The following is a 27879-nucleotide window of genomic DNA, read 5'->3' on the forward strand; positions in this document are numbered from 1 at the left end:
ATCATCAGTCGAAACAATGTGAACATGATGCATACTGAACCCTGAGGATTTATTTTGCCATTGTTTCCATATGCTCTTTGGCTGGAAGTTTGTTTCCTCTAGTCTGTTCACAGTGATGCATAGAAACTGTGCAGTACACTTGTCTTAAAGAAGCTTAGGAGGGACGTATCTACATCTAGATGAGACAAACAAGTGCAATCTAGGTCCTATACGAGTTGAACGTGGATACTGATATCATATCGCAGCTATGAATCCAAGATATGGACAGATATAACATTATTTTCCCGAGTAAATAAAGATCTCAAACCGTACCGTATGACACCTGTAGCACCGACTTTGTAGGGCAGGACGCGGTCCCGTGCGACGCGTCCTGGGCGGTCAACCTCCACCCAAACTCCCGAGTTGAAACTCTCCACCTCACCAGTCCATGTGAGAACTGCGACCATCCACGATGCCTTCGCGCTCTCGCCCAGGTCCTCCCGAGGTGGAGGAAGACTCGGGGCTTCGCAGTCTGTCCTTCAACCAGCCGCTCTCATGGCGCGTGGGGCGCTCCGCCATCCCCATCGCGGATCTCCTCGAACGTCTCCAGACTCTAGCGCAGGAACTCCGCAAACTCGATCAGGAGGAAATTGATAAGGAATCGCTACGGAAAGTGTCACAGGAACTTGCCAGTGGGAACTTGCTTGCCCACAAGGATAAGGGTGTCAGAGCATGGGCTACGTGCTGCATCGTTGATGTATTGCGACTATGCGCACCGGACGCGCCTTTTACGCGCAATCAACTAAAGGTGGGGACATTGAAGAGACACAAAATTTGTGTTCTATCTTTGCGATCAAGGAATGTACTGACTGAGCCCGATTTAGGATATATTCACATGTATCGTGTCTTCGATAATCCCCGCTTTAGCCGACCCATCCAACGCCTACAATGCCCAGCATATCTACGTCCTGGGGTCTCTTGCCGAGGTGAAGAGTGTGGTTTTGATGGTCGATCTTGACCACCCGGACTCACTCATCGTCCCGTTGTTCACCAGCTGCTTCGACATCGTTTCGGGTTCTTCGAAAGCATCCACCGGTGAGGAGATAGCTAAGAACGTCGAGTTTGATATGACCCGAGTACTTGTCACCGTGATCGATGAATCTCTCGTCCTGGCCCCCGAGGTAGTGGACATTATCGTCGCCCAGTTCCTCCGAGTCGACCCGCGAGTGATGGACAGCTCCAATAAGAAGGGAAAGCGACCAGATGCCCCGCTTGATGCCAAGCAGGACACCCTTCTACTGAAGGACTACCCGGCCGCCTATAATATGGCCAAGGCTATCTGCCAGGCCTGCCCAGAACGAATGACCAGTCACATCAGCCAGTACTTTAACAACGTCATCATCGATGCGTCCGTGCCAGCTGCCCAGACGAATGGCTCTAAGCATTCCCGGAAACCTAACCTCGACGACTCGGATGAGGAGGGAGAGGATATCAAGGAATTGAGCAAGGCACATCGTCTGATCCGCGAGCTTTGGCGTGCTTGTCCGGAGGTCCTGCAGAATGTTATCCCGCAGATTGAAGCAGAGCTCTCTGCAGAATCAGTGGCACTACGTTTATTAGCCACTCAGACGATCGGAGACCTCGCGGCCGGAATCGGTGTTGCAGGTCCCCCGCCCCCTCCTCCCATGGACCCGGCAACCTACCCGCCAGTGTCGCTGGTGGATTATGACAAGAGCATTCCCCAGCCCAATGTTTTATTGACCCCCGTATCCCCCAAGCCTTTCTCTCAAGTTCACACCTCGGCCTACGAAGCCTTCTTGAGCCGTCGCCTCGACAAGACACCATCAGTTCGTGCTGCCTGGGTCACAGTTGTGGGGCGAATCCTTCTAACTTCAGCTGGAGGCTCTGGTTTACATGAAAGCGAAGAACAGAGTCTTGTCAGAAATCTGGCCTCGATGCTTCGCGACGTTGACGAGAAGGTTCGTGTAGCTGCAGTGGATACTGTTGGGCAATTTGGGCTTTCCCAGATCGCCAACAAGCTAAGTGTGGATGGTGGCTGCTCATCCCCAGACTCGGTTCTTGCTATTCTTGCTGAGCGAGTGAAGGATCGTAAGCCGCATGTCCGTGAACACGCCATGAAGATTTTGGCTCGCATGTGGGCCGTAGCTGCCGGTGACATTGAGCAAAATTCGGAGCCCGTCGTGTCCCTTCTGAAAGACGCACCATCCAAAATATTTGATGCATTTTACACCAATGATCAAGAAATCCATATTCTGATCGACCGAGTCCTGTTTGAGACGCTTCTGCCACTTCCTTATCCCCCTATCAAGCCGAAACTTTCTCGAGGCAACTCGAACCAATCACAAAAGCAGAAGGATAGTCAGGCGTCTGAACCGGAGCAAGAGACAGATGTTGACAAGATCCGTGTTCGCCGAATTCTTACCCTGCTCCGAGGGTTGGATGAAAAAGCGAGGCGAGTCTTTTTCGTTATGTTGGCCCGTCAATTATCGATGAGATCGGCAGTGACGCTTTATTTAGAGGCTTGTGAGAAGTACAATGGTGGTGTTGTCGACAAGGACGAGGAACAGATTAAGACGCAGTTGTCCAAGATCATCGAGTCATTATCCAAAACCTTCCCAGATGCCTTGCGCGCATCGGCAGACTTGTGGAAATTTGCCAAGGTGCATGATCGACGGAGCTATCAGCTGGTTCGCTTCACCATGGCTGCTGTGAGTGATTATCGCACTGTTGTGAAGGCCACGAAGGAACTTCAGCGGCGAGTCCAGAGTGCAAATAACTCTCCCCTGCTGGAAACATTGACGCCTCTTGTGTATCGCTGTGGATCTTTGATCTTCAACCGGAGCCACATCCCGGCGATCATGAGTTTGTCCCGAACAGATGAGAATGGATTGGCGAATGCTGCACAGGAGATGTTGAAGCAAATATCATCTCAAAATCCGGAAGTTCTAGAGGCACAGGTCCAAGAAATGTGCAAAGACCTCGAGGCTCAAGCCCCCAAGGCTTCTTCGCCTGGTGACGGCAGTCCCGAAGACATTTTGAAGGCTTGCGCTGGTTTCGCTAAAAAGCTTCCTGCTAAACTCCCCAAAGAGCGCAAGTTCTTCCAGGCTCTGGCCAACTACGCTCTTTACAGTTCATCACCGCATTCTGCGAAACATGCTGTCTCAATTCTCATGGCCACGGCTGACCGAAGAGAGATGTATGCGAAAGATTTGGTGCAGAAGTGCGTTGAGAAGTGGACGTACGGATCTGATCGATTCCTTACTCGCCTGGCTGCTCTGTCGCAGCTGAACCTCCTTGCCCCAAGAGAAGCAGACGAAGAAAGCGATGCTATCATCTCGATTGCCATCAACCAGATCCTGCTCACCAATCGCACTCCCGAACCAAACGCTGAATATAACTGGTCAGAGACAGTTGATGATGAGACCCATGCTAAAGAATGGGCATTGAAAATCATTGTCAACCGCCTTCGGGCTAAGGATGGGGCAGACAATGAAGCTGACTTCCGTGCCCACGCAAAGCCTGTCTACGAAACATTGAATAAATTGGTGGTCGGTGAAGGCGAGATTTCTAAGAAGAAAGATACCCCTGCGTGTCAAAAATCACGCCTTCGACTCCTCGCTGCCAAGTCTTTGCTCAAGCTGTGTGCTTCTAGCACAGTCTGTGACAGTCTCCTGACGCCGTCCGATTTTAACACGGTCGCTTTGGTTGCCCAAGATCAGCTCTTGCAAGTGCGAAGTGGATTCATCAACCACTTGAAGAAGAAACTCGTGCAAAAGTCACATCTGAGCCACAGATGGTACATTGTCCCCTGTTTGCTTGCTTTCGAACCTGTTCATAGTCTGAAAGAGAGCACGCTTACATGGCTACGTTCCCGAGCGGCATACTTCGCCCAACAGGCACAAGCCAGTGGGAAACGGACCGAACAGACCATGGTCATGGAATTGATCTTTTCGCGTCTTCTGTCTTTGCTTGCCTACCACCCTGATTACCCGTCCGAGGATCTGGACGAGGCAACGAAACTCGGCGATCTGACCGACTTCTCTCAGTATATCCTTTTCTACCTCTCCGCAATTGCCAATGAACACAACATGTCATTGATTTTCCACGTCGGACAGCGCGTCAAGCAATTCCGCGATGGCATCACCAAATCAGACGAGATCTCCACCCGCCTCCACACTCTATCTGATCTGGCACAAGCGACTATTCGCCGGTTCGCAGATATCTACTCCCAACAGCACAAGTTTGGCGGTGCCGCCGGCACAACCAACATCTTGCAAACCTATCCTGGAAAGATGGGCGTCCCCAGCTCCCTTTTCACTTCCATGAGCAGTCACCGCGAAGCCCAAGACGTCGCCGACACGAACTTCCTTCCAGATGAGTTGGACGATTTGCTGGATCGCGTCGTCCGAATTGCAATGAAGCCCAGGAGTAACTCTACCCACGGTTCGCAGGGCGGATCAAGCAAAAAGCGAAAGCCCGAGTCTCTTGATGCGAACGGAAAATCCTCCGTGGCCAAAAAGGCACGCAAAGAAAAGTCTTCTCGTCCCGCCCGCAAGTCCACATCATCCATCAGTGCAGCTGCCAAGTCGAGACGGAAATCCAAGGACGACGACGGCTGGTCTTCTGACGGAGGCGCTGGAGGCGCCGTAACCACTTCCTCTCGTAGGCGCAGCGTCCGAGGCACCGCGAAGGTGGAAGTCAGCTATATCGACAACGATAGCGATGATGCCGACATGGAGATGGCAGAGTGGGATAAGCCCCAAGAAAAAGACGACGGCGACGACGACGCGGAGGAAAGTGAGAATGAAGAAGTCCAAGAAACGGATGATGACCAAGAACCCGCCGAGGATGATGAAGCCGAGGCCAGCGAGAAGGAACCCACGCCGCCTCCCGCAAAGAAGCGAGGCGGAAAGGCCGCTGCTGCGAAGGGCGATGCCAAAAAGGCCGAGGCAAAGAAGCCCTCGACAGCCAGCTTGCCTTCGCGACGCTCTTCCCGTCGTGGATAAGGGCCTCTCCAGGGTATCGTGGGACATAACATGGCCGCCTAGCTGTGTTCGCATACGGGCCATATCTCTCATTTCGTCTAAGACACCTTCAATGGCCATTTACCTATGAGTCTCCAGCCAGTATCTTCGGGGCATAAACGTCTGGAATTGATCTTATTGCTGTCCCCAAAATCCAAATAAGTTGTGCGATTACTGCGCGGATCATTCCCGTCGATATTCATATTCATATCCATATCCCGATTCCCATGTTATTTTCTTTATGGTTTCACAATTTCGTCCCCATCTTGTCTTCTGTTTCCTTGCAGTCAGTGATGGTTCGAGATGTATACCCCATCTGCCTTTTTTTCTCTGCTTGAAGTTTACATCGGTCTTTTGCCCGAGGTTTCACGAATGTCTCTCTCTTTGCGTATTCCCGTCAGATATATGCTTTCTATCTGTAAATGAATTGAAATTTGTTTCAAGACTACTTTGCGTCGTATTGGGCATCGGAAATCGACAAGCTAAGCATTAGGCTGTTGTCTTGTACTCGTATCTATCTATCCCGACTCTCGACTGGTCCAGTCTTGCTCAAGCATAGCACGAATAGTCGCATGTCCAACCGCAGTGGCAATCCACAGCCCCCATGAGATATTTCACTTTTGATACCCTCATCTAAGAACGGGTTAGGAAAGCTTCGCTAGAGCTGAAGGATGGCCTCAATATTAATTTGGATTGATCACAGCTACTGTGTAAGTCTTTCGGGAATAAAATGGTTGTGTACAGCGGGTAGTTGGCATCTACTCGACAGGCAGTAAAAGGGGATTCTCATGAGTCTGGAGAAGTAGATGGATTGAATTGACCAAATGTGTAAAAAGAATATAAGCGATCTGAAAGAGAAGTGAAAGTAATCACACAAGACGCCGTTGTCATCACTTCATGAACGAAATTGACTATGGCTGAGATCCACTGGCTGGAGAGGGAGAGGCATGTGCTCCAGGGACTGCGGCAGTCCCGAGAGCTGGACTGGCACTCGCACTTCCGCCATCGGGGTTGCTACCACTACTAGCCTTTGCGAGCCGCTCTTCGACCCGCTCCTTGTGTTGCCGGTTGCGAAGATGGACTTCAAAGTTGTCCACTGTCATGCCCGGGCCCGGGGTGTACAGTTTTCCGGGGCAGTCGTGGCAACGGATACGGGGGAGGTATTGGTATTTGATATTTTGGCCAGCCTGGAGGTTGTTGGGATTCGCCACGGGGGCCAGGGTTTCAGTATCGACGGCGGAATAACGCATCACACCTTCGAAGGAATCGTTGGGGTGAGATTGTTTCAACTTGCTGAGACCGGCTGCCAGCCAGTTGGGTGGTGGGGGCTGCAGAGACACAGGGTCAGCCATGGGCCAAAAACTGGGGTTAAAATCTACTCACGCCAGGAACACCAGGCTGCGGAGGGGTCGGTGCATCAACAGCACCGGTTTGTTGGGGTCGCGGGGGAGGATGGAGTCGGGATTGTTTGTCGGACGGAGGTGCCATTGTGCGTGATGCGTGGCCTACGCTGGAGTGCGCGGAGACAATGCGTCTTCCGTTTCTCAGATCGACCAGCTTGTCGCGCGAAATTTTAAGTCTCACTATTAACTTATCAGAGTCATCCACACTCTCTTCTCGGTATTGCTGTCTTCGGGCCGAGACTCGGGGCTCGTGGTACACTGGTTCGGGAGTTGCAGATTGTCCAAGGCTGGCACGAAGCGCGGCATGAGCTGCTGATGCCGCACCTCGCATGCCTCTAGTACGAGCAGTTCCTTGTGCAAGGTTGGGCCCGATCGCAGGAGAGCCAACAGAGGAGTCGTCGCTATCGAACTCATCTGAGTCATCATCTCCCCGGTGTCCAGCCATTCCACGACGGCGGCTGGAACCGGTACGCTTAATCACATTGCTTTCATCCAGGGAGCCCACTGAATTTGGTATCACAGATGAAACAATCATGGTACGAATCGTGCGTTGGCGGTCCTTGAGATCTGGCAAAGCAGGACCACCGCGGCGGTTAATTGACCGTTTCTGGCGACGTTGCTCTCGAGATATTGAGATTTCGGTACGTTCGAGATCTGCCTCATTCAACTCATAAAGATAGGGCGTATGCTCCTTAGCAGATTGGTATGGTCGGAAGGCGGAAGCCACAGGTGTAGGGAGGAATGAGGTGTGGAGGTCTGGGTCCTCGATTGGACGGCCATCGAATGGGTGAGCGACAATGTACAAGGATTTGGTGAAGAGTTGGGACTGTTCGCGGATTGAATGGGCGATGGCGGTAGTGAATTCACCAGAGAGTGATAAATCATCCGTCATGCATAATGCGAATTCTTCGGGAGAATTATTGGGATCATTGATATCCCACTCGAACTGGTCGATGAGGGTGTGTTGACCGATGGTGATGTTGAGCTTGATTGAAATGCGCATCTCATCGTTTTTGTACGCGGTGTAGGGTAATTGAGGATCAAGAGGGTCTTCGTGTATGTTAAGATGCGGGTAATAGTCTATCACCTGCTCCTGGATGCTCTGGGAGATCATTCTCGTCAAAGGGACCGAACTCTCTACCGCGAGGCCCAGGTCTTCAACCAGCTTCTCTGCAAACAAATCTGGAGACACAACACGATCATGAAGGTTCCACGTGAAAGTATCGCGGATCTTGACCTTTTCCCAATCGATGTCCAAGCGAATAGGGACCAGATCCTCAATCTGCTCGTTCTGCATCTTTGCATCACGTCGTGAAATACGTAATTCTCGCGTCTTTCTATTTCCAGGCCGGCGTCGATGAGTCGGGTAGAGAAGTTGAGGGTGTTGATTGCGAAGGTCGGTACGAGGGTTTCCAAATCCCTCATAGCCCACACCATACAATGCGGCTGGGTTTAACTGATTTTCGCGTCGAACTGCCAAATAGAAGTCGCGTTCCGCTCGCTTATTCTTCTGTAGTTCCTGGCTCGGATTTTGCCAGGCAGCTGCGGCCGAGTGCTGGAATTCGCGATCAACGTACTGTTCCAGGAGAACCTTATCCAGTGGCGTTTCGCGGGCGCGTACGGCCATGGCCCCGGAGACCTCTGTGGACTGGACAGCAGATCCATCACGAGATCTCTTTCTCGCGGGGCCATGCGTTCCATTTGAATGGGGCGTACCATTGGAAACCTCACTGCCGGGTTCCGACGAGGCTGCCACCCCAGAGGCAGCTAGCATAGCCTTTGCGCTTTGCTTACCCTCTGCAATTGTATCTGGCGTATGGCCATTTGTTGATTGGTTTGTCCCAAGGTCGATGCTGTCTGGACCTTGCTCCCCCGTGTCCGACGCGCCAGAGCTGTTCTGAACACCCGACGGAGGGTCCCCAAACGATTGCTCTGAGGGCAGCGAACCAGCCGTCACTTCAGGGGATGGCATTGTGGATGGTCTATTGAATGCGAAACGAACGTCTGACGCCACTCGTATAATTTTCGAAGCTCGGAGTGGCTCTCAACGCGACAGGGATAGGTTCGGGTCGGTTACCGTAGCATTATGGGATGGAACCTGTTCATGCGATCAAATCATGATTAGCAGATGCCTTCCGATGGTGGAATACACTATCCATCACCGTCGCGACCGTGTATCCAATGTCACCCGGGGGATGAGCTTGATGGATGGACGTGTCGCAACGGGCGCATGTCCCGAACACGCCACAAGTCACCCGCTAAGGGTGTGCAACGGGTTGAATAGGAACATAATATGAAACTATGGATAGGGGAACCAAATGGGAAGGAATCAAACATACCAGGGCCGAAGGGGGAGAGAGCTGTTGCCGATGTTCCTTGAATGGACCAGTCGGGAGTTCCAGCGCAGAATCCGCTCCGGATCGGTTGGGGCCAAGTCAGCTGACCTTCTTCGTCAATCGATTGCGATTTATCCCAATCGACGTGATTCTTTCCCAGGAGATTCCTTTAAATTGGGGGGAGCTGTGGTAGTTGTGTGTCTTTTAAAGCCGGGGTGATGGTGAAAGAGGCAAAGGAGAAGGAGGGAGAGTACCCGTTACAAGTGTCCGCACCCGTCTAAGATTGTAAAGCAAAGAAATGGGCGCCATTCAATCTCTATGCCCAACAACCACAAGGGGATTATAAATTAAGGTATAAGGACTACTTTTAAGATATTTTGAGGTTATTCCCAATGTCCATCTATGCGCTCCAGACCAACCTATGACCCCGTTTACCAATTTTACATACGGTCATGTGATCCACGTGTGTGTTACATAATGTGACCTCGGAACTTCCCTGGATGTCTTGGCATATTCATCGAAACATTGATGGAAGTATTGTACCTATTCGGTCTTAGAGTGTCAAGTCCACAATAACAGCACGGTGATCCGAGCTCAAAACACCATCGTCAAACCGATTCCCCAGCACTGCATAGCCAATTACTGCCAATCTCTGGCCTTGAGCCCCGGTGGGTCTCACCAGAACATAGTCAATACGCGAGGCTGGCTCATCCTCGTACCCAAACCCAGTCCAAGTAATGTGGTTACCATATCGCCTCGAGCTTTCAATTTGCTTATATGCATCAAGCAAGCTTCTTGTCAACTCTTGGTAAGCTTCTTGGTTCTCTTCGCTGTTGAAATCGCCGGCCAAGAAAGTGCCCGAGATGAGCTTTGCGAATTTGTTCTGGCTATATTCGGAAATCTTGTCGATAATGATACGTGCGGCCTCGAATCGAGACTGAGATCCCTGGTCATCAAGATGGGTGTTCATGGCAAGGACCGTGTTCCGACTAGCTCGATGAGTGAAGACACCGATGGTGACAATGCGGATAGAGGCCGCGTCCCAACTCTTGGACGGCGTTTCCGGTGTTTTGGATAGCCATACTGTCTCCCAGTGTAATAACTCCCACACTGCTGGTCTGTAAATGATGGGAGAGTATTCCCCAGCCTCGTGGCCATCATCTCTACCAACGCCGATATACTCCCATTCTGGTGTTTCGAGCTCTGCATCCTGATTCAATCTAGCCAGGATGTCACCAAGTTGGTTGTGAAGAACTTCTTGTAGGCAGAGAAAGCTTGCTGCACAATGACGAGTCTCGTATTCGAATTCATTGAACAGCAATTGTCTGCGCTCAGCCCAGGGCTGTTCGCCTTTGAACGGAGATGAGGTTGCATATCGGATATTATGTGTTAAGACCCGGATGGGAAGTTTTGTGGAGCTCATAATGTGGAATACAGAAAAGTTGATGATGGAACTACCAGCAATGGTGTAGGTACCTCCATGGATAGCTCTATGTCGTGGGTTTACAACGAGTGAGGGGAATGTTGCAATGCCTAAGGTTAGCACTATGCTCGAGACAAGCCACACCACACAGGGCCCACCTTCGTCGCGGTGTGGAGGTAACATATGCACGATGTACCGATGGAGGTATGTTACAGGGTATTTCTATACCTATTGAAAGTCGTTCTTGTACATAGGGACTGTGCTCTTCATGGTTATTCTACGGTTGGCGGCCCGTGATTCACCTTCTAGCTACAACTAAAACAAAGAAAGTTATCGAGAAATCATGAGCTCGTTTAACAAATGGGAATTGAACAAGTCAAATATATCCATACAATTGCATATTCGCATCTTTGATCGTACTGGAATCAGGTCTGTATGGGGCTTTATGCCAACTTTGTGCTGACCCTCGCATAGCAAGAATCAGAGATTTCGAAGAATCAAGCCCAGGTACATCGATGTACCTCCCAGGGATGTGTAAGACAGGAAACACTGCCCAGGTGGCCAGGTGAGGAGAAGTTACGGGGAATTGGAGTAGGAGGTCTGAGCGATCCTGGCGGAATCCGGGGTATCAGAGACATTTACGGTCTATAGAACAAAAGAAACAGTTAAACTAGCTAGACAAATTCTACTTACATGTTCTCTTAAGTCGAATCAATGGCGTCGTTCAGTAGGAAGTCAAGGGAGAGATTGCCATGACGTCTTCGGCAAAGCCCTAGGTAGGATGCCTGAAACATCAGGCGACCACCCAACCCCACCAACGCTAAACGCCCTCTCGACGCTCTGCACACGACTCGATCTCGGTCCATTCCTCTCCTCTAGCTTCACACGGGTTTACAATCCGAACACTTTTTTTGAAATCACTTGCATTTATTTGTCTATTACAGCTCCACGAGCTCAATTCAATTCACAATGGCGGAAGAGAAAGCACCCGAGGTTGGTATGTAAACTCCATGGAAAGCTCTGACGTTTGTGGGCACTGAGCCCAATATGGGCCATGAGCTCGCTGGCGCTCACCACAACAAAGAAAATATGTTCGATTCATAGAATGTGACTAATTATGCGATTCTTTCTAGATTACACCCTCAACAACCCTGATACCTTGACCAAGTACAAGACCGCTGCGCAAATTTCTCACAACGTTCTCGACGCTGTCTCCGGTATGTTGCGCAAGAATCCCAACGTCTGATTTTGTGATCTAACTTTCGAATAGCTCTTTGCTTGGAGGGAGAGAAGATCGTCGAGATTTGTCAGAAGGGTGACAAGCTCCTCGAGGAGGAGATTGCCAAGGTCTACAAGGGCAAGAAGATTGTCAAGGGTTGGTCCAACCCCTTCTCTGCACAATCGGTGGCAGAAGAACCACATAAACTGATCATAACTTGTAATTAAGGTATCTCTCACCCCACGACTGTCTCCCCTAGCTCCTATGTGACTCCCTACACTCCTCTGGTGTCCGATGCCGCCGAGGCCGAGATTACTCTGAAGGCCGGCGAGGTCGTCAAGATCCAGCTTGGTGCTCAGATCGATGGATTCGGAACCATCGTTTGCGACATGGTGGTCGTTCCCAAGAAGGACTCCGCCAAGGAGCCTATTACCGGCCGTGAGGCTGATCTCATTCTCGCTACTCACTACGCCAACGAGGTCCTCCTGCGTCTCATGGTTCCCCAGGGTCTGTTGGCTCAGGGTACCGACGAGGAGAAGAAGAAGGCCGCGGCTCAGAAGGCCCCTACTCAGGCCTACATGTCTTCCTTGCTCGAGAAGATCGCCAAGACCTACGACTGCAATGTCGTCGAGAACACCACCAGCTGGTTGTTCGGCCGCAACGAGATTGAGGGCGAGAAGAAGATCATTCTCTCTCCCGGTAACGGTGTCCGCGGTGACGGTGTCCCCGAGGTCGGCGAAGTTTGGGGTGTTGAGGTTGGCCTCAGTCTCGGATCCGGCAAGGTCAAGAACCTCGACCACCGTGCTACCCTGCACCGCCGTACCACCACCACTTACGGCCTGAAGCGCCCCAGCTCCCGCCAGACTCTGTCTGAGGTTGTCAAGAAGTTCGGTACCTTCCCCTTCAGCTTGCGCCAGCTTGATGACGAGAAGGCCGCCAAGGTCGGTGTTGTTGAGTGTGTTCGTGGCGGTGTCCTGCGCCAGTACGAGCCCGCTGGCGAGACTGACGGTTCCCCCGTCTCTCGTTTGCTGAGCACCGTTGGTAAGTACCATTGAACTTGCGTGGAGATTATTTGGGCCCATAAGCTAACCCCATTTACAGCCATCACCAAGAACGGTCTCACCAAGCTCGCTGCTGCCAAGCCTGTGGATCTCGAGCAGATCAAGTCTGACAAGAAGCTCGAGGATGAGGAGATCCTCAAGATCCTTGAGCAGCCCCTTGCCCGCTCTACTGGCAACAAGAAGAACAAGAGCAAGAAGAAGACCAAGACCACCGGCGGTGATGAGTAAATATGAGTCAATGCTCTCGGCAATCTTCCCCTGGTCATCATTTTCATGCAATACACTTTTGATATAGTGTAGGACAATTTGTCCACTCTGAATTCAAAACAGATATCCAATGACGAGCCTCACTGCAGGTCATACGAAATCTATCCAAAAACAAAAGAGAAGCACTTGATTTTTCCAATGACATGCGACATGGCTGGCAATGCCAACCCATTTCTGGAAACCTCGGTATATACTTTATCGACGAGCTTGGTGCTGGGAGATCTTCTTCCTGTGCTTTCCCTTGGAGGCCTGTCTGTCTTGTATGTAGCAATTGGAGCAGACTCTAAGGACCAAATCAAGACGTTGCCAGTCTGTACTTGTGTGCACTGTAAATGTACAAGATGTTCTATTGAGACAGTAGCCGCTGTAGTATATGCTTGTCCATGTCGAATCTCGCCATAATTATTCGAGGCAGCTCATTGCTCGAGGACAAGATCGACCAGATACACGTGCAAACATCGACTGCTCCAGAAAAGGGCAATGGCTGAATGTCTGTAGACGAGTCTTCCCTGGCTTTCTTTTCAGAGTATGTAATGGTAGGAGGCTATCCTAAGCTGCCTACGTAGATGATGTTTGTCTACTGGCTGCTAATAACGGGAACCAGTCTGCTGTAACTTGCTGATCTGTGGAGAGCTTTGACGCAGCAATATAATCAGGACCTTCGTCTTGTTCCTGTTGTTGAGATCCCAGGAGACACACGGTAAGCCCGGCTTTTGGCGTATTTGGAGAGAACATACTATCCTAGAGCCATTTACCCGCGAGACCTGCATACAATGGTGAATCCGAAGTCTGTCTACTTGTATGAGTGCCTGATGCATTGTTTACATGGCCATATTAGGTCCAATAGGGCTAGTGCTGAGCAGCCATTGAAGTTTTATACACAGGCAGCCTGGTTCTCAACAACCAATAGGTCAATATATCAATATAAAAGCTATTGTTCTCCGTAGCCACCCTCAAGGAAGAGACGCTGGTAGCACGGGGTGTCGAGGTAAAAGCGTGAGTCACCAGGACGACTGTCTATTGGATTGTTCTATTGTGTCCGTTTGCTGTCTCAAACAGAACAATAGACTTGACCTAAAAGGGCAACCCCCTCCCCTGCCCCCCAATCTCGCAGAGTATTTATTTCTCCCACACCTGCCATCTTCTTCTTCCTTTCTTCTCTCTTCTTCCCCACGTTTAATCCATTTCGTTACCTTCGCGTTAAAAATGGATACCGTGCGTGCTACTGTGCGTCGCGTCTCGAAGCGTCTTCTCAACAAGAAGTGTATGTGATGACCCTCCCATCTATCCCAGTCCCCTCCCCTGGTATCCAGTCACGCCTGTGACGTGGGTATCGTGTCTCCTCTGTTCAAGTTAGAAGATTAGCCCATGCCATGTCACTCTGTATCATGCTGCCCTGTCCCAATCCCCGATCCCCAGTCCCCAGTCACCATGGCACGCACCATGTCCCTACTTCTATTGTGACTGAGGTGCAACACCTCATCTGCCTCTCGACATGTACATTTCTGGGGCGAAGAGGAGTGGCACTTCCGTGCCACTTCTCTCGTGTCTTGAATTGTCTTGTCATTTGTCCAGTCACTTGGCTGAGTGGATGAAACGACTTGCTTCCCTCCCCTTTCCCCCGAAATCTCAACCACTTATGTTATTGATACTACCATTCCCTTCTACTCATTTTCATGTGCATCATACTTGCTCTATCTATCCCACTGGTCTGATCACTGATCACTTCTGGGATTGGGGAGAACAAGATGTTGCATCTTTCAGGTGAAACTGAGAGATCACCCCACATTTTTCTTATCACTTCCAACATGAGAACAACACTGACTCTTCCAAATAGCCGAAGCCGAAAAGGCATCCAAAGAAAAGCAAAATGATGTTGCTGCTGAGTACGTTGACCCCAAGAAGTTAGGGCATGGAGTGCGTGGCACTAACCCTACCAGACCCCTTCCGCCTGCCCCTACTGGGTCCACTCAGTCCGAACGCCGCCAGGGCTCTTCCCAACCCGCGCAACGACGGAAGCTTCAGAAGAAGCCCCCGGGCCCTTCGAAGCCCATAAATAACAATTATCGGACAATGAGACCGATTGGGGAATACCCATCGATTACGGAGTACCGAGCTGCTGGCGTGCTTCCTCCATCTGAACGGCCCCACCGCGTCGCGACCGTGCCGACCAACGTCCCGCGCGACGAAGCTGAACGCCTTTCCCCCATTAGCGAGGTTGAGGGCCTGACGGCCGACAAGAGTCATGTTGAGATCGCTGAAGAAGCGGCACTTGCCTCAATCTCGAGTGGAGTCCAGACCCTGGCCGATGAGGCCGTTCGCAGCGTTACCACCCCGGCCGATGCGGCCACTCCTACCCTCTCAAGCGCGGACGACACCAACGAGTATGTCACCGTGCTGATGGCTCTTCCTTTGAAACCCTCCGACAAATATGACATTTCCAAACTCCGGGCCGTCATCAAGTACGCCATAATCCACGCAACCGACAACGGCAATGAGGCGTCTGCCCTGGCCCTTCTCTACTTCTGGTCCAATGCTGTGGATGATGAATTCCAACTCTCTTTGGTCGCCAACATCTCCAAGGGTGACGAAGGCGACGATCAACTTCGACTTGCCCTCCAATCTGTTCTCAACAATTCTATTACAGATGCCCGCAAGTGGTATCAGAAATACCTCCGCGCTACCGACAATGCAGCCGACATTCCCCCCCGCAGTGAATCAAGCCTGCCATTTGTCAACTCTGTTGACGCAGAGCCCAGCTTCAAGGTCTCTGACATTTATCGCGACACCAGTGGTCCTCGGGTTGAGGAGAATTTCCTGAGTGGCAAGTCGAATACCGCTCCGCTCAAAAGACCCAAGAAGCCATGTCGAGTCAATGAGAATGCCTACAAGCGTAAGCGCAAGTGGGAAATGGATCCTGACCACGAGGAAAAGATGCGAGCCGTGCGTGCTCGTCTTCAAGCCGAGTGTTACTCGGAAACAGCTGTCCGGTACAGTGCAATTCGAACTCAGATCGGACCCCCAGATGCCATCCAGCATCCCTACAACATGAACAACATTGACGCCGGTGTCGATGGTGACATGGAAGAGCTCAATCGTTCGCGTTCCCTCCCTGCTCCAGGCTCTATCCTCGATATCCCTATTGTCAAAGGTCCGGAGCCCGAGGCTCCTTCTGTCTATTCACCATCTGCTTCGGTTATCGGTCGCAAGTCTGGAAAGCCCGTCTCACGACGCCAGAAAGCGAAGGCCAAGGGCCCTGAGATCCCACAGCGTGCACGGTCGCTCTCTGTTGACACCACCATCTCAAGTCTTTCTTCACTTTCCAACTCTGTTTACTCGGTCCGATTTAACGACTGGACTGGTGGCCACGAGCCACGCCAAATGCCAAATTCTATGTATGTGATTTCTTGGCGTGACTTGGCCAGTTCTACATGCTAACATGACACCTCACAGTGAACCCCCCGACAACAGCGACGATTGCCACCAATGTGGAAAAGGTGGTGATCTACTCTGCTGCGACACATGCATTAATTCGTACCATTTCGACTGCTTGGACCCTCCCTTGGATCCCAAGAATCCTCCGCAGGGAGAGTGGCACTGCCCCAAGTGCTCCATTCGCAACAGTTTCTCCACCTTGATTGCACACTCGAAACATTACAAGAAGACCGAATTCCAAGTTCCTCAGGATATCAAGGAACATTTCCATGGAGTGGATGAAGGAATTGTCTTTGAAGATGGCTATGCCCGGAATTTGAAGCACCAACGCTACTACAAGCCCGCGCCCCACCTGCCGCGGCTGACTAAACCACCCAAGCAGGACGGCCCTGTCACTTACGCGAATCCCATGCTTCTCCGAGAAACGGACAACAAGGGAGACTGCATCCGCTGCTCCAAGTGTGGTTTTACATCCCAAGGTACACGTCCCATTATCACTTGCGACTACTGTCCTTGCCGTTTCCATCTGGATTGTCTTGATCCTCCCCGCGCCAATCCCCCTAACCCCAAGGTCGGGTGGATGTGTCCTAACCATGTCACTCCTGACGATATGATTGCCAGCAAGGACATTAATGGCAGCAACGAGCGTACGCGCCGTGTTCGCCGAACCAAGAACATGGCGTACATTGATTGTGACATCATGCTTCCTGACGACCCCAATCAAAGTCTGTTTGACGAGGAGTGGAGAGAGAAACGGTCCCGTTTCCTTGGAGGCGATGTTTGTTTGAACTTCATCACTGCCGTCAAGAATGATCACCGAGAGCGTGAAAATGAGTATGCCCGAAATGTCGAACGAAAGTGCTTGGACTTGACCAAGCAACTCACCAATGAATACCTCAACCGTGCTGAAACCGCCGGGATTCCCAACAACCTCACCGAGAAGGGTCTTCCCGCAGATTTCACCCAGAATGTTTCTTCCGCTGTTAACTCTATGATTGCCGGTGCTCCTGTTTCCACCGAAGAGTTTGACGCTGCCGCTGCCCTCCTTAGCATGGCTACCAGCCAGCCTCCTGCTGTCGGCGAAGGTCACATCGCCGAAGCTGCCGGGCCTGCCTCGCCCGTTGCTCAGAAGCCTCTCTCCCGCATTGACGAGGAGTCCACCTTGGGCTCTTCTCACGCTGCGACCTCTCCTCCTCCCGAGGCCTCTCACCCTGCCAAGGCATCCTCGGATGCCGAGGAGTCCCATGACTCCGAGCTTCTCCCTCGGATCCCTGTGTTCAAGCGGAACAAGCGGTCCCGCCCCGATGACCATGGATCGGCCGGAGAGCCGGCGCAGAAGCGCCAATACACCAAGTCCAAGTGAGCCATCCGGCTCTTTAATTCAATGCGCGCATCAAAGGTCCCGGCGTTTTGAATTTTTCGTGGATTTGTTTATGTTCTTTCAATTTCGCGGTCGCCGAAAGGCGACCTTCAATTTTCTTGAATCTGTTTCTCCGAGCTGCCCGGCCACGCCTTCTTTCAATGTTGTTTCTATCTTGCTTTTTTTTCAAAAAAATTGCGTGGCCGGGTAGCTCGGAGAAAGTGTACGATAGCATGGGCCAAAGGCCAAATGAATATTTGAAATTTCACTTTTCTCTTACTTGTAGATGTAATTACTCTCAGAGTTTCATGAACGTAATGATATTCGTACTCTACATAACTTCCCCCGGAAGAATAGATTCTGGTGGCTCGCCTCCAGGCAGATCACACTTGTGAAATATTATGGATATACCCCCCACCCCCCCATTAACAATATCTCAAGACGACACAGATTCAGATGGCACGGGAGGTGGGAGGGGAAGGGAAGGACAGAACGGGACGCTTAAAGGAACTTCTTGGGCATGTTGGCCCGGCGACGCTTGTAGATGACGTAGGAGATCACGAGGAGCACCTGGAACGCGATCAGCAAGAAGATGAAGAAGCCCATGCGAGGGCTGGAGGCCGTAATGACTATAAGATGAGAGGAAAAGGAGCAATTAGCAGACCGAACAAATGAATCATCAGAACAAAGCAAGCGGACTTACCACTCAGCAGGTGACCCTGCAGGTTCTCGCTCAAGCTGAGGTGGGAGGATCGCAGCGTCTCGTGGAGCTGGTTGAAACGTCCACTGTAGTCCTTGCTCTGGAGGTCGTTCTGGATGACCTGGAGCAGCTGCTCGAGGCGCGAGAGTCGGGTGTCGAACTGGGCGAATTGGCGGTCCTGGGCCAGGGACTTCTGGAGAAGCTCTGCGTAGCGCTGCTCGGCCTTCTGGGCCTGGTTCTTCAGCTCCTGGAGGATGGTGTTGGTGGCCTTGCCCGTCAGCTGGACGCGACCGCTGAGGTCGGCAATTTGGACAGCCAAGCCGTTCATTGTGCCTTCTGTGCCAGAGTTGATAATGGGTTGAGCAGGCTGGTCAGGAACTTGATTGGAGATTGGCTGCTGGGGGGTGCTGCCTTGGTTGGAGGGGATTGTCGAGCCTTGGCCTGTGGCGGACTCGAGGATGAACTTGAAGATCTCGAATGAGTCTGGATTTTCGGGAGTGGCTGCTGTGATGCCGAAGGTGTTTCCAGCGGGCAGCGCGACCTGCTCAGGTTAGTACGATAAATCTGGCCTCGACAGGGTCTCAGTGCGACACGGTGTATACATACCTTGTTGGTAGAAAAGCAAAGCTTGTCGTCAATGGTAACTTCAAAGATGGAGCTGGTGTGCTTGAGTTTCACAATTGATGGACGGCCTAGGTTACGGTAAGAGTAGTCACAGTGGCCAAAGGCTAAGGTGTCTGGGCTGTTGTGGCTTTTGTAATCGATGGTACCGTCGTTCAGGAATCCACGGACACTGCCGCCCTAGGGGAGAGGTTAGTAATGACTTGATAAATACGCTGCGACGATACGCGACGACATCAATACGCACTCTTCCACCATGCGTATCGATTACCAGAGCAAAGCCGTCGAATTGGCCCACAGTATAGATGCTCGAGGTACCAATACGGGACTGGCCGTCCTTGGTATACCATAGTTGCAGGATTCCACCCGCTCGTTCTGGTCCGCTTGCTCGGAATTGGAATTCTGCTGACCATTCCGACTGAGTGACTCTATACCCATGTTATTATCCGGTGTCGTCCGATATCACGGTTCGAAGCCTTTCACTTACGGACTTTGCGCCCAAGCTGATCCCCGTGTGTTTCCAGGGTACGGTGGCGTTAAGATGAGCTTATCTGATAGCTATACGGCTGTCAGATCTGTTCGGCCACAGTTCCAGCGGGGTGACTCACAACGTGTGGTGCATGGCCCTCTCCTCCAATTGCCCATCCGGGGATAGAATCCTGGTTTGGTGATATTCTGGTCCGGGGTCAGATAACCACAACGTAAAGACTGAGCATGGACATTGTACTAACTTCTCACCGGTGCCAAAGCTTGAGCTTTCAATAATTTGGGCTGTGGCCCCTGCGGCAAGCAATGCCAGGGAAGCTAATGTTTTCATCATGTTGTGTGGCTTGACAGTTGGTGGAGCTTGATGTTGATGTGGATTGGCGGAAGTTTCGCACAGCAGCTATCAGCGCTTGCTATGGACTGGGTCACGGTCGCAGTTCCGATTGCAAAGGCTGGATACGACACTAGTGGTGATCCAACCGACAACAACAGCAATAACGCAGAGGCGGGCCTCCTTTGCAATAACAGCGGCCGATGGCGAGAAATCGATAAAGTGATGGAGCTGTACACTATTGAGAATGGTGTGGCGGATTCCGACGTCTGTGAAGTCCATACGGAGAGAATGTTCCCTTTTGACGCTATGCGCTGAATTGACTATCTGTCCTTCTGCCCAGGTGTTTAGCTCCTGATTTGACCTCCGATCTCCGCATATGGTCACGTGTTCCCAAAATAACATGCGGAGGAAGCTAACCACTTCACCGATTTGCGCATTCTCGCGTCTTACGTCTTCTCGGTTTTCAACATCGCTGCACCACCATGCGCAAGAGCTCCAATGGCTGACCTCTACCCTTCATTGGCACAATGCGCTGTCGTTGCAGCTGCCTTCAAGGTGCTGCTCTTCCCCGCATAGTAAGTCCATCCCACTTGATTCACCGCAGCAGAAAAATATCGGCAAGCCAGGTTCCAAAGATATCGGGCAATCACTGCCAAAGCTGCTGAAATCTGCAAAGGGCATTTGAAAAGACCCAGGTACTGGACATTGGGTTTACAAATGAGCTTTGCTAACATGCTTTTCTTTGTGTTGTAGCAAATCGACCGATTTTGAGGTCCATCGCAACTGGCTCGCCATCACCCATTCCCTCCCCATCCAAGAATGGTACTATGAAGTATGTTCGGTCGGACGCATGATTCTTGGCCGAGTACGATGTTGACTTAGATCGGTTTAGAAATCCTCGGAATGGACGCTCGATTACCCGCCGTTCTTTGCAGCCTTCGAGTGGCTGATGTCGCAGGCTGCTGCATACGCAGACCCTGCAATGTTGGTCGTGAATAACCTTGGTTATGAATCCTGGCAGACTGTCTACTTTCAAAGAGCAACCGTGATTTTGACGGAGCTAGTTCTTGTCTATGCGCTGAGTCGGTACGGCGCTCGATCTTGTCTTTCTTTTTGGTGCTGCAGTGGAATTCTGACTGATATTCGATAGGTTCGTCAAGTCCGTTCCTTTGCCGAACAAGCAGGCTGCGCATGTGGCCAGTCTTTCCATTCTACTATCCCCCGGTCTCCTCATCATCGATCATATCCACTTCCAATACAATGGCTTCATGTATGGGATCCTGATCCTATCAATTGTCCTGGCTCGCAAGCAATCGACTCTTCTCTACAGTGGTATCCTCTTCGCGGTGCTGCTATGCATGAAGCACATATACCTCTACCTCGCCCTCGCCTACTTCGTTTATCTGCTGCGCACCTATTGCCTTAGCCTCAAATCGATTTTCCGGCCCCGATTTGGTAATATTTTCAAACTTGGATTCTGCGTGGTGGGCGTTTTTGCAATCGCTTTCGGGCCATTTGCGCAATGGGGACAATTGCTGCAGCTCAAGGACAGGCTGTTTCCGTTTTCGAGAGGGCTGTGTCACGCGTACTGGGCACCAAATATCTGGGCGATGTACTCCTTCGCTGATCGAGTATTGATTTCCCGTGAGTATTTTCTATCTCCCCCAGCGCACGCGGCATATAGGCTCCTCTAACAATCTCTACAGTTGCTCCACGGCTAGGACTTCCCGTCAACGCTGAAGCTCTGAACAGCGTCACACGAGGACTGGTGGGAGATACTTCTTTTGCCGTCCTTCCTGAGGTTACAAAGGAACACACCTTCATCCTGACCTTCTTGTTCCAGCTGGTACGTGTCCCTCGTCTTGTGCTTTTGGCTTTCTCTAACAATTGTCTAGGTTCCTCTTATCAAGGTCTGGTTCAACCCAGGCTGTTGGGACACGTTTGTTGGTGCAATCACGCTCTGTGGCTATGCATCATTCCTCTTCGGCTGGCATGTGCACGAGAAAGCCATTCTCCTCATTATCATTCCATTCAGTCTCATCGCCCTCAAGGACCGTCGGTACTTCAGCGCCTTCCGACCTCTGGCGGTTGCGGGGCATGTCTCACTGTTCCCGCTGCTATTTACAGCAGCTGAATTCCCTCTCAAGACTATCTATACAGTCATGTGGTTGGTGCTGTTCCTCTTCGTCTTCGACCGAATCGCACCTGTCCCCGAGCGGCCACGAATTTTCCTATTCGACCGGCTTTCGCTGCTCTACTTGGCCATCTCTATTCCCCTGATTATTTACTGCTCCCTAGGCCACCAGTTGATATTCGGATGGGACCGGCTAGAGTTCCTGCCATTGATGTTCATGAGCAGTTATTGTGCCCTCGGAGTTGTCGGAAGCTGGGTTGGGTTCATGGTTGTTTATTTTACAGCTTAGATTTGTCAAGCTAGCTCAAATGATAGTTTATTTTATATCTTTAACTGTCAATTATGAACTACAAACTGCTTCGGGTTATTTAAGGTGACTTTGGTATTCACTTAGGTCCCGAGGTGTAGAATGTTTGCATTGTTTGTTTCCACGTGGATAAGACCCACGGATCACGGAGTCTATTCTCCCACTAGGCCCAATTCAGTTAGCGCCCCTTCATCCATGGTTTGCCTGCAGCCAAATGCAGGTCGGATAGAAACATGGGGAAGAATCTGTTTTCCATTCTTACATTCTAGGATTGTGGCGATGTTTGTGTAGATATGTAGGCATTTTCCTATGTCTTTGGCTTGTTGGGCAGGGTGATTGTCTCTTCATCAAAATGTATGTTTACAGCATATATATTTCCGCAGGTGTGAAATTTCTCTCCTAGACATGTTTTTATTCAAGTGCTTTCACTTTCTCCTAGTGATCAACAAGCTTTTATAGGACAATTTACCAAGGGCAATTACAAGTAGCAGGTTCTAAAAGCAGCAAAATATAGAATATACACACCTAATGACTATAAGTGGCGGCTATACCTGGGCACATATCGCGTGTTATTCACGCCTAGCCGCGTGATAACCAAACAATCACAACAAAGGGTGTCATGCCACATAAAAGCTAGGCTCATTTTGACAATCTTACCTAGGTAGATATAGAGTACCACATAACGATAGACATCTGGGTGGCCAATGCGCTTGTGACACCGTGGCTGAAGGAGTATCAAATCTACATGCGAATCATAGCTGCTTGCTTTAGAGTTGTAAAGGTGATGTATAATCATCAGCTGGAGTTGGGCATAGGGTCTTCATCCAAGGCTCTTTGACAATCGCGACGTATACTTCAGTGCAATATAGTCACTCCCAGAATAGGTCTCATTGTATTCTGAGTATGACAAGGTAGATAACCATAGGATGAAGAACAAATAAGATTTGAGCATTCAAAGCCAAAGAGAATACTGTTGAAAGGTTGGTGTTTCATGCTAAAAATACAAACAAAGCTGGTGGTTGACATGGTCCCGTTAGTCCAGATTGATTGTTCCGATCTTGGGCCGGGGAGGTGACCGAGAATAGAAACTGAGAATTGATAATCGCATTGAATAATAGAAATATCTCAAAATATTGTAACAAACAGTATATAGGCAGAATCTCCGCAACTAGACGAGTCGAATGAGGGTAAATACGGGTAGAGTTGGGAAAGAAAGAAAGAAAGAATTGATAGTCGGGGATGACGAGGGGAGGAGGGAGAGTCGAGGGTCCCGAGGAAAGCCCAGGTGCTTTTTTCTGCTGGGCTTTGGCTCCCGCTTGCTCCTCCTCTCCACCAATCAGCTTCCACCGCCGATTCGCGGTCCTGCAATGATCTACCGCTCCGTCCTTTTTGTCTACCTTTCTTCTTTCTTGCTTCACCTTCAAATATTCACAGCTTCCCTTCCCCCCCCCATATTACAGCAGTTCATCATCTCAGAATCGCTTGGTCCTCTACTTTATACAGGACGCGTTCTACTCCGGTAAGTCCGCACGAAGTCTCGACACATGGTTATTCCACTGTTCGCGTGTTCTTGGTCTATGACCAGGCCTGATCACGACAATTCCCACTTGCCCACAACCGTTCCCTCTCTACACAACGGTGCACCAAAGCAGCTAGAGTTCCTACAATCTATATCGCATCTCCCGTTACCTCCGCCGATTGCGTGTCTGACGCGGCCTCCACCATTCTCACACTCAATCGACAAGCTTCACACACTAATTAAGATCGCGTTTTGTCTAGTCCCGTTCATGCTCGATCCTCGATTCTACATACGGTAGCTCCTGGCCGACTGGCGCGTCCACACTTAATATTTAAAGCATCATGGTATGCAACACCTTAGCCGATGGAATGGTTGCGGAGGCGACAAGAACAAAGTGGTGGATGCTACGGAGACAGAGAGGCTTACGCAATTGCATGGACAGGTGTTATTCAAACGTAAACCGGTCCAGTACCTCCCGCAAACTGTCATTGAAGATGATAGTTCCGAAGTATGGATCTCTATTATCTATCCTGCAGACTTTCCCGCTGACCCTTTTTCTTCCTTCCAGGTCTGGGTTATCCCAGAGACCAATGAGGTCTTCACCAGCTACGAGCCTTACCTTCAACGAATGGATTTCTACAAACAACGCCGATTCATTTGCGAGATCACCGGCCATTCGGGGTTGACCTTCTTCGAGGCGCTCCGCAGTGAGGTACATTATAAAACGGACACCAAGTTATGGACATATGCTAAGCCTTGACTAGACGGAGGAATCGCGTGAAGTCAACAACAGTTTCCCCGATGCGCTGAGAGAACCTATTCTGCGCAGAATTCAGTTCTCTATAGTTTCGAGGGTGGACAGCCTGGGTATGTTATTCCTGTCTTTCCTAGTCCGAATCAAGCTAACGACACTCTGTATCAGTGGATGAAATCTATGAAGTGAGATGACCCCTTCATTTATTAATAAGTGATCCTCGTCTAACAAAAACAGGAATTCAAATCAGACTTCTACCCAGGCGAGGCCGTTCTCATCTTGCTTGATGATAGCACTCGGCTTCATGGTACCATCAGAGACAAGGCAAACTTTGCAGAGCAGTTATATGCCGATGGAACCATTAAAACACCTGCTTTTGCGAGGTATCTGGTCAAGATCCTTGATCGACAAAATGAAGAGGCCCTGCTGGACCAGGACCACATCACACGCGATCGCAAGGCATTCACTAAGTTGATGCTACGCGGCTTCATCAAAAACAACGTCACCAGAGAGTCGTGGACAGGTGCGCCCTGGTTGGTCAAGCCATCTGTGGCAGAGACATACAAGATTCCGATTGAGGTACCTAAACATCTGCAGTATGGTGCGAAGGTGGCAGAGAAGAAGGCGATGAAGAAAGCGGACCAAGATGGCTTCTTTGGTTTCTTTTCTTCTCAGCAGCTGCCCGAGTTGAAACCCGCAGTCAAGGGCCAGAAGTCGAAACTGTCTGCACAGGACATGGCGAAATCGAGGGAAGCGCAGTACCAAGAATATCAGCGGTCGCTGAATGGCAACCCATCATTCCTCCTGCCTTCCAATCCCCTGCGCCCTTCCAAGCCGCCAGTGGTTGGCGATAGGAAGCTTGCTGGACTCCCGGCAGTGGTTGTCAAGAACGAGCCGAGAGCACCATCCCCGCCACCGGTCAAGTATCCTATCGAAGATCTGGACCTTGCTCCTAATCCTGAAAAGCAACACCGACCAACCCTGAAGTTTATGATGGTAGGTGAGTCTGAAGACGACGGTGGGGAGGACCTTCTGCCTGATGATCTAGAGCCGGAAACAGTGGGGTTGCTCCTTGAGACTTGGGACACACTCAATGTCTACTGTGAAGTATTCCAACTGGATTCTTTTACCTTTGACGATTTTATTCAAGCTATGCGGTTTTCGTCAGATGAAGTGGAGTGCGAGCTTTTAGTTGAAGTGCATTGCGCTGTCCTCAAAAAACTTGTCAATTCATCGAACGATGATGGCGCTGTTCAGATCTCACTTCCAGATTTCCCTGCTGATGAATCTGATGAATCTGAAGAAGAGGAAGAAGAGGAAGAAGCCGAGGAAGAGTCTCCAGAGCCGCAGGCGAAGCCCGGGAGAATGACCACTAGAGGAAGTCTGGCCAAGGAAGAAGCAATCACCATCAAAGCACGGATCAATGAAGACGAACCAGAGGAGACACAGATTCATCGCGCTGGCGAGATGTTTGAGGACTATGGGTGGATCGATCGTCTTCGCAAACGCGATTTCCGCAACGGTGGATGGCAGTTGGTAATGGTTGGACTTTTGCACCAGCTATCTGTTCGTCCTCGCTCGGAACAGGTCTGCAACACCATTCTCAAGCATCTGGCACCTCTCGATCGTGAGCCTACACAGTACACCGTCCAGGAGCAGTATCAAACCCTCGACATCAATTTGCGCACCAAAGCGCTCCAGATGATTTGCATGTTGAGTTTGGAGACCAAGGCCATCCGAAACTATCTAGAAGAGTGCAGCAATCAGATGACAGAGTTGCGCAAGGAGAAAATTGAGTATCAGAAGGCGCGCAAAGCAGGGTAAGTTAATTCTTGACCATTGTTATCTCAATCGCTAACATCAACTTTCAGACTCATCGAGCTTCGTCAGCTGCACCAGGAGCGCAAGGCCCTGCAGCCAGAACCTGAAAAGGCCGGGAAGTCACCTACGCCGGTGCCCGAACTGGACGGCTTGGATGATTCGCGACTGGAAGGGGACTCTGAAATGGTCGGGGACACAGAAGACGAGGATACCCCTAGACCACGCTCATTACGTGGAGGAATCGATCGGGCCCTGGAGCGTAAACGGAAACAGGAATTGGAAAAGGAGCGAAAGGAGATCTTGGCGAAGCAGCCTAAGGGGTCCAAGCAATACCAGCGAGTTTTAAAGAAGATCGATGAGCAAAAGGCCAATATCGAGAAGCTCCAGGAGCAGATCGAGACTGTGGAGAACAGCCTTCGTGAGACCGACTGCCCTCGGACCCGATGCCTTGGACTGGATCGCTTCTGCAATCGCTATTGGTGGTTTGAACGTAACGCGATGCCCTACGAGGGTATGCCGGAAAGCTCAACGGCCGAGGCACGCTACGCCAATGGCCGCCTGTGGGTGCAAGGCCCAGATGCAATGGAGCAGGCCGGCTTCATCGACGTGACCGACGAGCAACGGAAGCAGTACCAGAAGCATTTCCAAACCACCCCTGCAGAGCGCAAGAAGCACGAAGAAGGGCCAAGCCATGTGTCCAGTGCTCGTGAATGGGGCTACTACGAGGATCCCGAAGCAATCGAACAGCTCGTGGAGTGGCTAGACTCGCGCGGCAACCGGGAGTCTAAGTTGCTCAAGGAGCTGCTCCTTCAGCAAGAATACATCGCCAAGTACATGAAGAATCGCAAGGCATATCTAGCCGAGGCGCCTGATAGAGCCGAATCGGAGGACATCCCAGCCAAACGCGTGACAACCCGGACCAAGACCTATTTGGATGTGAACGAGAGCGGTCCCCGCTGCCTGCGCTGGAAAAACACGACCGCGTTGTCCGAGAATGGACATCTTCATGTCGACCCTGGCCGGCCAGCCAAGCGCAAGCGGGTTTCGGATGACACCAGAGTGACCAAGGCAGCTAAGCAGACTAAGCAGGCTAAGCCTTTGACCCGGACACGCGCTCAGCGCAAGGGTTGATTCCTTCAAAAGGTTTCCGTTCTACAATATCACGCGACCACGATATTCTTTGTATGTTGTACTTAGTATACATTCCGAGCTGCATGGAGGCGGGGAGTTCTTTTATTTTTGTTGGCCTTTTTTTTGGAACAATTCAAATAGCTTAGAAGCAATGCAATAACATAGAACAAGTCACCACAATGATGAAGATGGAGTGTCGGCTACATGTCCCAATTAGGCCTGAAGGCCTGAAGGCAACATACGATGACAAACCGGCTTCTCGGGACTCGCTGATTTTGCGGGCCGTATTAGTACCGTAATCCGCCGGTTATTCGCGGAAAGCCGCTGGTATCGGCACGTCAGAATGTTCGTTCGTAACAACTGGACCATCTGAACTTCGCAAATACGTCAGCGGAAACATAGAACGTTATTCTTCTTTCACCTTTTACCATTGCACTCTCATATTATCCTTTAAATCTTCGTTCAAGTTTGTTGTACTATCCTCTCAACTTTTAGACATCTGCATGCACAGTTGGAGCGTCCCGAAGATCATCCGGTACCCCGA

At 50.8% G+C, this 27879-nt stretch overlaps 9 protein-coding genes across 9 annotated transcripts; 6 read left to right on the forward strand and 3 right to left on the reverse strand.

Moving 5' to 3' along the window:
* Window positions 1-451: 451 nt before the first annotated feature.
* N7525_006618 (sister chromatid cohesion factor PDS5) lies at window positions 452-5006 on the forward strand (the record flags this gene model as incomplete). The annotated part of the gene is made up of 2 exons (XM_002568870.1): window positions 452-787; window positions 864-5006. The coding sequence occupies 2 exons, from the start codon at window positions 452-454 to the stop codon at window positions 5004-5006; spliced, it is 4479 nt and encodes a 1492-aa protein (XP_002568916.1).
* A 929-nt stretch (window positions 5007-5935) lies between these two features.
* Window positions 5936-8399, reverse strand: N7525_006619 (SWI/SNF chromatin-remodeling complex subunit SNF5; the record flags this gene model as incomplete). The annotated part of the gene is made up of 2 exons (XM_002568869.1): window positions 5936-6352; window positions 6408-8399. The coding sequence occupies 2 exons, from the start codon at window positions 8397-8399 to the stop codon at window positions 5936-5938; spliced, it is 2409 nt and encodes an 802-aa protein (XP_002568915.1).
* A 917-nt stretch (window positions 8400-9316) lies between these two features.
* Window positions 9317-10186, reverse strand: N7525_006620 (endonuclease/exonuclease/phosphatase family protein; the record flags this gene model as incomplete). The annotated part of the gene is made up of 1 exon (XM_002568867.1): window positions 9317-10186. One exon carries the CDS (start codon window positions 10184-10186, stop codon window positions 9317-9319), a length of 870 nt encoding a protein of 289 aa, XP_002568913.1.
* Window positions 10187-11155: 969 nt separating this feature from the next.
* N7525_006621 (curved DNA-binding protein (42 kDa protein)) lies at window positions 11156-12694 on the forward strand (the record flags this gene model as incomplete). The annotated part of the gene is made up of 5 exons (XM_002568866.1): window positions 11156-11183; window positions 11320-11403; window positions 11457-11561; window positions 11634-12446; window positions 12507-12694. 5 exons carry the CDS (start codon window positions 11156-11158, stop codon window positions 12692-12694), a joined length of 1218 nt encoding a protein of 405 aa, XP_002568912.1.
* Window positions 12695-13939: 1245 nt separating this feature from the next.
* Window positions 13940-17531, forward strand: N7525_006622 (putative PHD finger domain protein; the record flags this gene model as incomplete). The annotated part of the gene is made up of 4 exons (XM_061213789.1): window positions 13940-13997; window positions 14571-14619; window positions 14674-16128; window positions 16187-17531. 4 exons carry the CDS (start codon window positions 13940-13942, stop codon window positions 17529-17531), a joined length of 2907 nt encoding a protein of 968 aa, XP_061068220.1.
* A 498-nt stretch (window positions 17532-18029) lies between these two features.
* N7525_006623 (uncharacterized protein) lies at window positions 18030-19669 on the reverse strand (the record flags this gene model as incomplete). The annotated part of the gene is made up of 7 exons (XM_002568864.1): window positions 18030-18157; window positions 18232-18769; window positions 18835-19029; window positions 19097-19277; window positions 19337-19407; window positions 19458-19524; window positions 19581-19669. The coding sequence occupies 7 exons, from the start codon at window positions 19667-19669 to the stop codon at window positions 18030-18032; spliced, it is 1269 nt and encodes a 422-aa protein (XP_002568910.1).
* Window positions 19670-19699: 30 nt separating this feature from the next.
* Window positions 19700-19984, forward strand: N7525_006624 (uncharacterized protein; the record flags this gene model as incomplete). Its single annotated transcript, XM_061213790.1, has 1 exon — window positions 19700-19984. The coding sequence occupies one exon, from the start codon at window positions 19700-19702 to the stop codon at window positions 19982-19984; it is 285 nt and encodes a 94-aa protein (XP_061068221.1).
* Window positions 19985-20167: 183 nt separating this feature from the next.
* On the forward strand, window positions 20168-22092 carry N7525_006625 (dolichyl-P-Glc:Glc1Man(9)GlcNAc(2)-PP-dolichol alpha-1,3-glucosyltransferase ALG8; the record flags this gene model as incomplete). The annotated part of the gene is made up of 6 exons (XM_002568863.1): window positions 20168-20244; window positions 20423-20501; window positions 20562-20755; window positions 20820-21313; window positions 21376-21515; window positions 21565-22092. 6 exons carry the CDS (start codon window positions 20168-20170, stop codon window positions 22090-22092), a joined length of 1512 nt encoding a protein of 503 aa, XP_002568909.1.
* A 1878-nt stretch (window positions 22093-23970) lies between these two features.
* N7525_006626 (uncharacterized protein) lies at window positions 23971-27335 on the forward strand (the record flags this gene model as incomplete). Its single annotated transcript, XM_061213791.1, has 6 exons — window positions 23971-23973; window positions 24198-24341; window positions 24394-24496; window positions 24552-24568; window positions 24621-26203; window positions 26255-27335. The coding sequence occupies 6 exons, from the start codon at window positions 23971-23973 to the stop codon at window positions 27333-27335; spliced, it is 2931 nt and encodes a 976-aa protein (XP_061068222.1).
* Between the last annotated feature and the right edge of the window lie 544 nt (window positions 27336-27879).

This window comes from Penicillium rubens (genome assembly GCF_028828025.1).
Source record: "Penicillium rubens strain IBT 27055 chromosome Unknown utg000003l_segment0_segment0, whole genome shotgun sequence".
Lineage (NCBI taxonomy): Eukaryota > Fungi > Ascomycota > Eurotiomycetes > Eurotiales > Aspergillaceae > Penicillium > Penicillium rubens.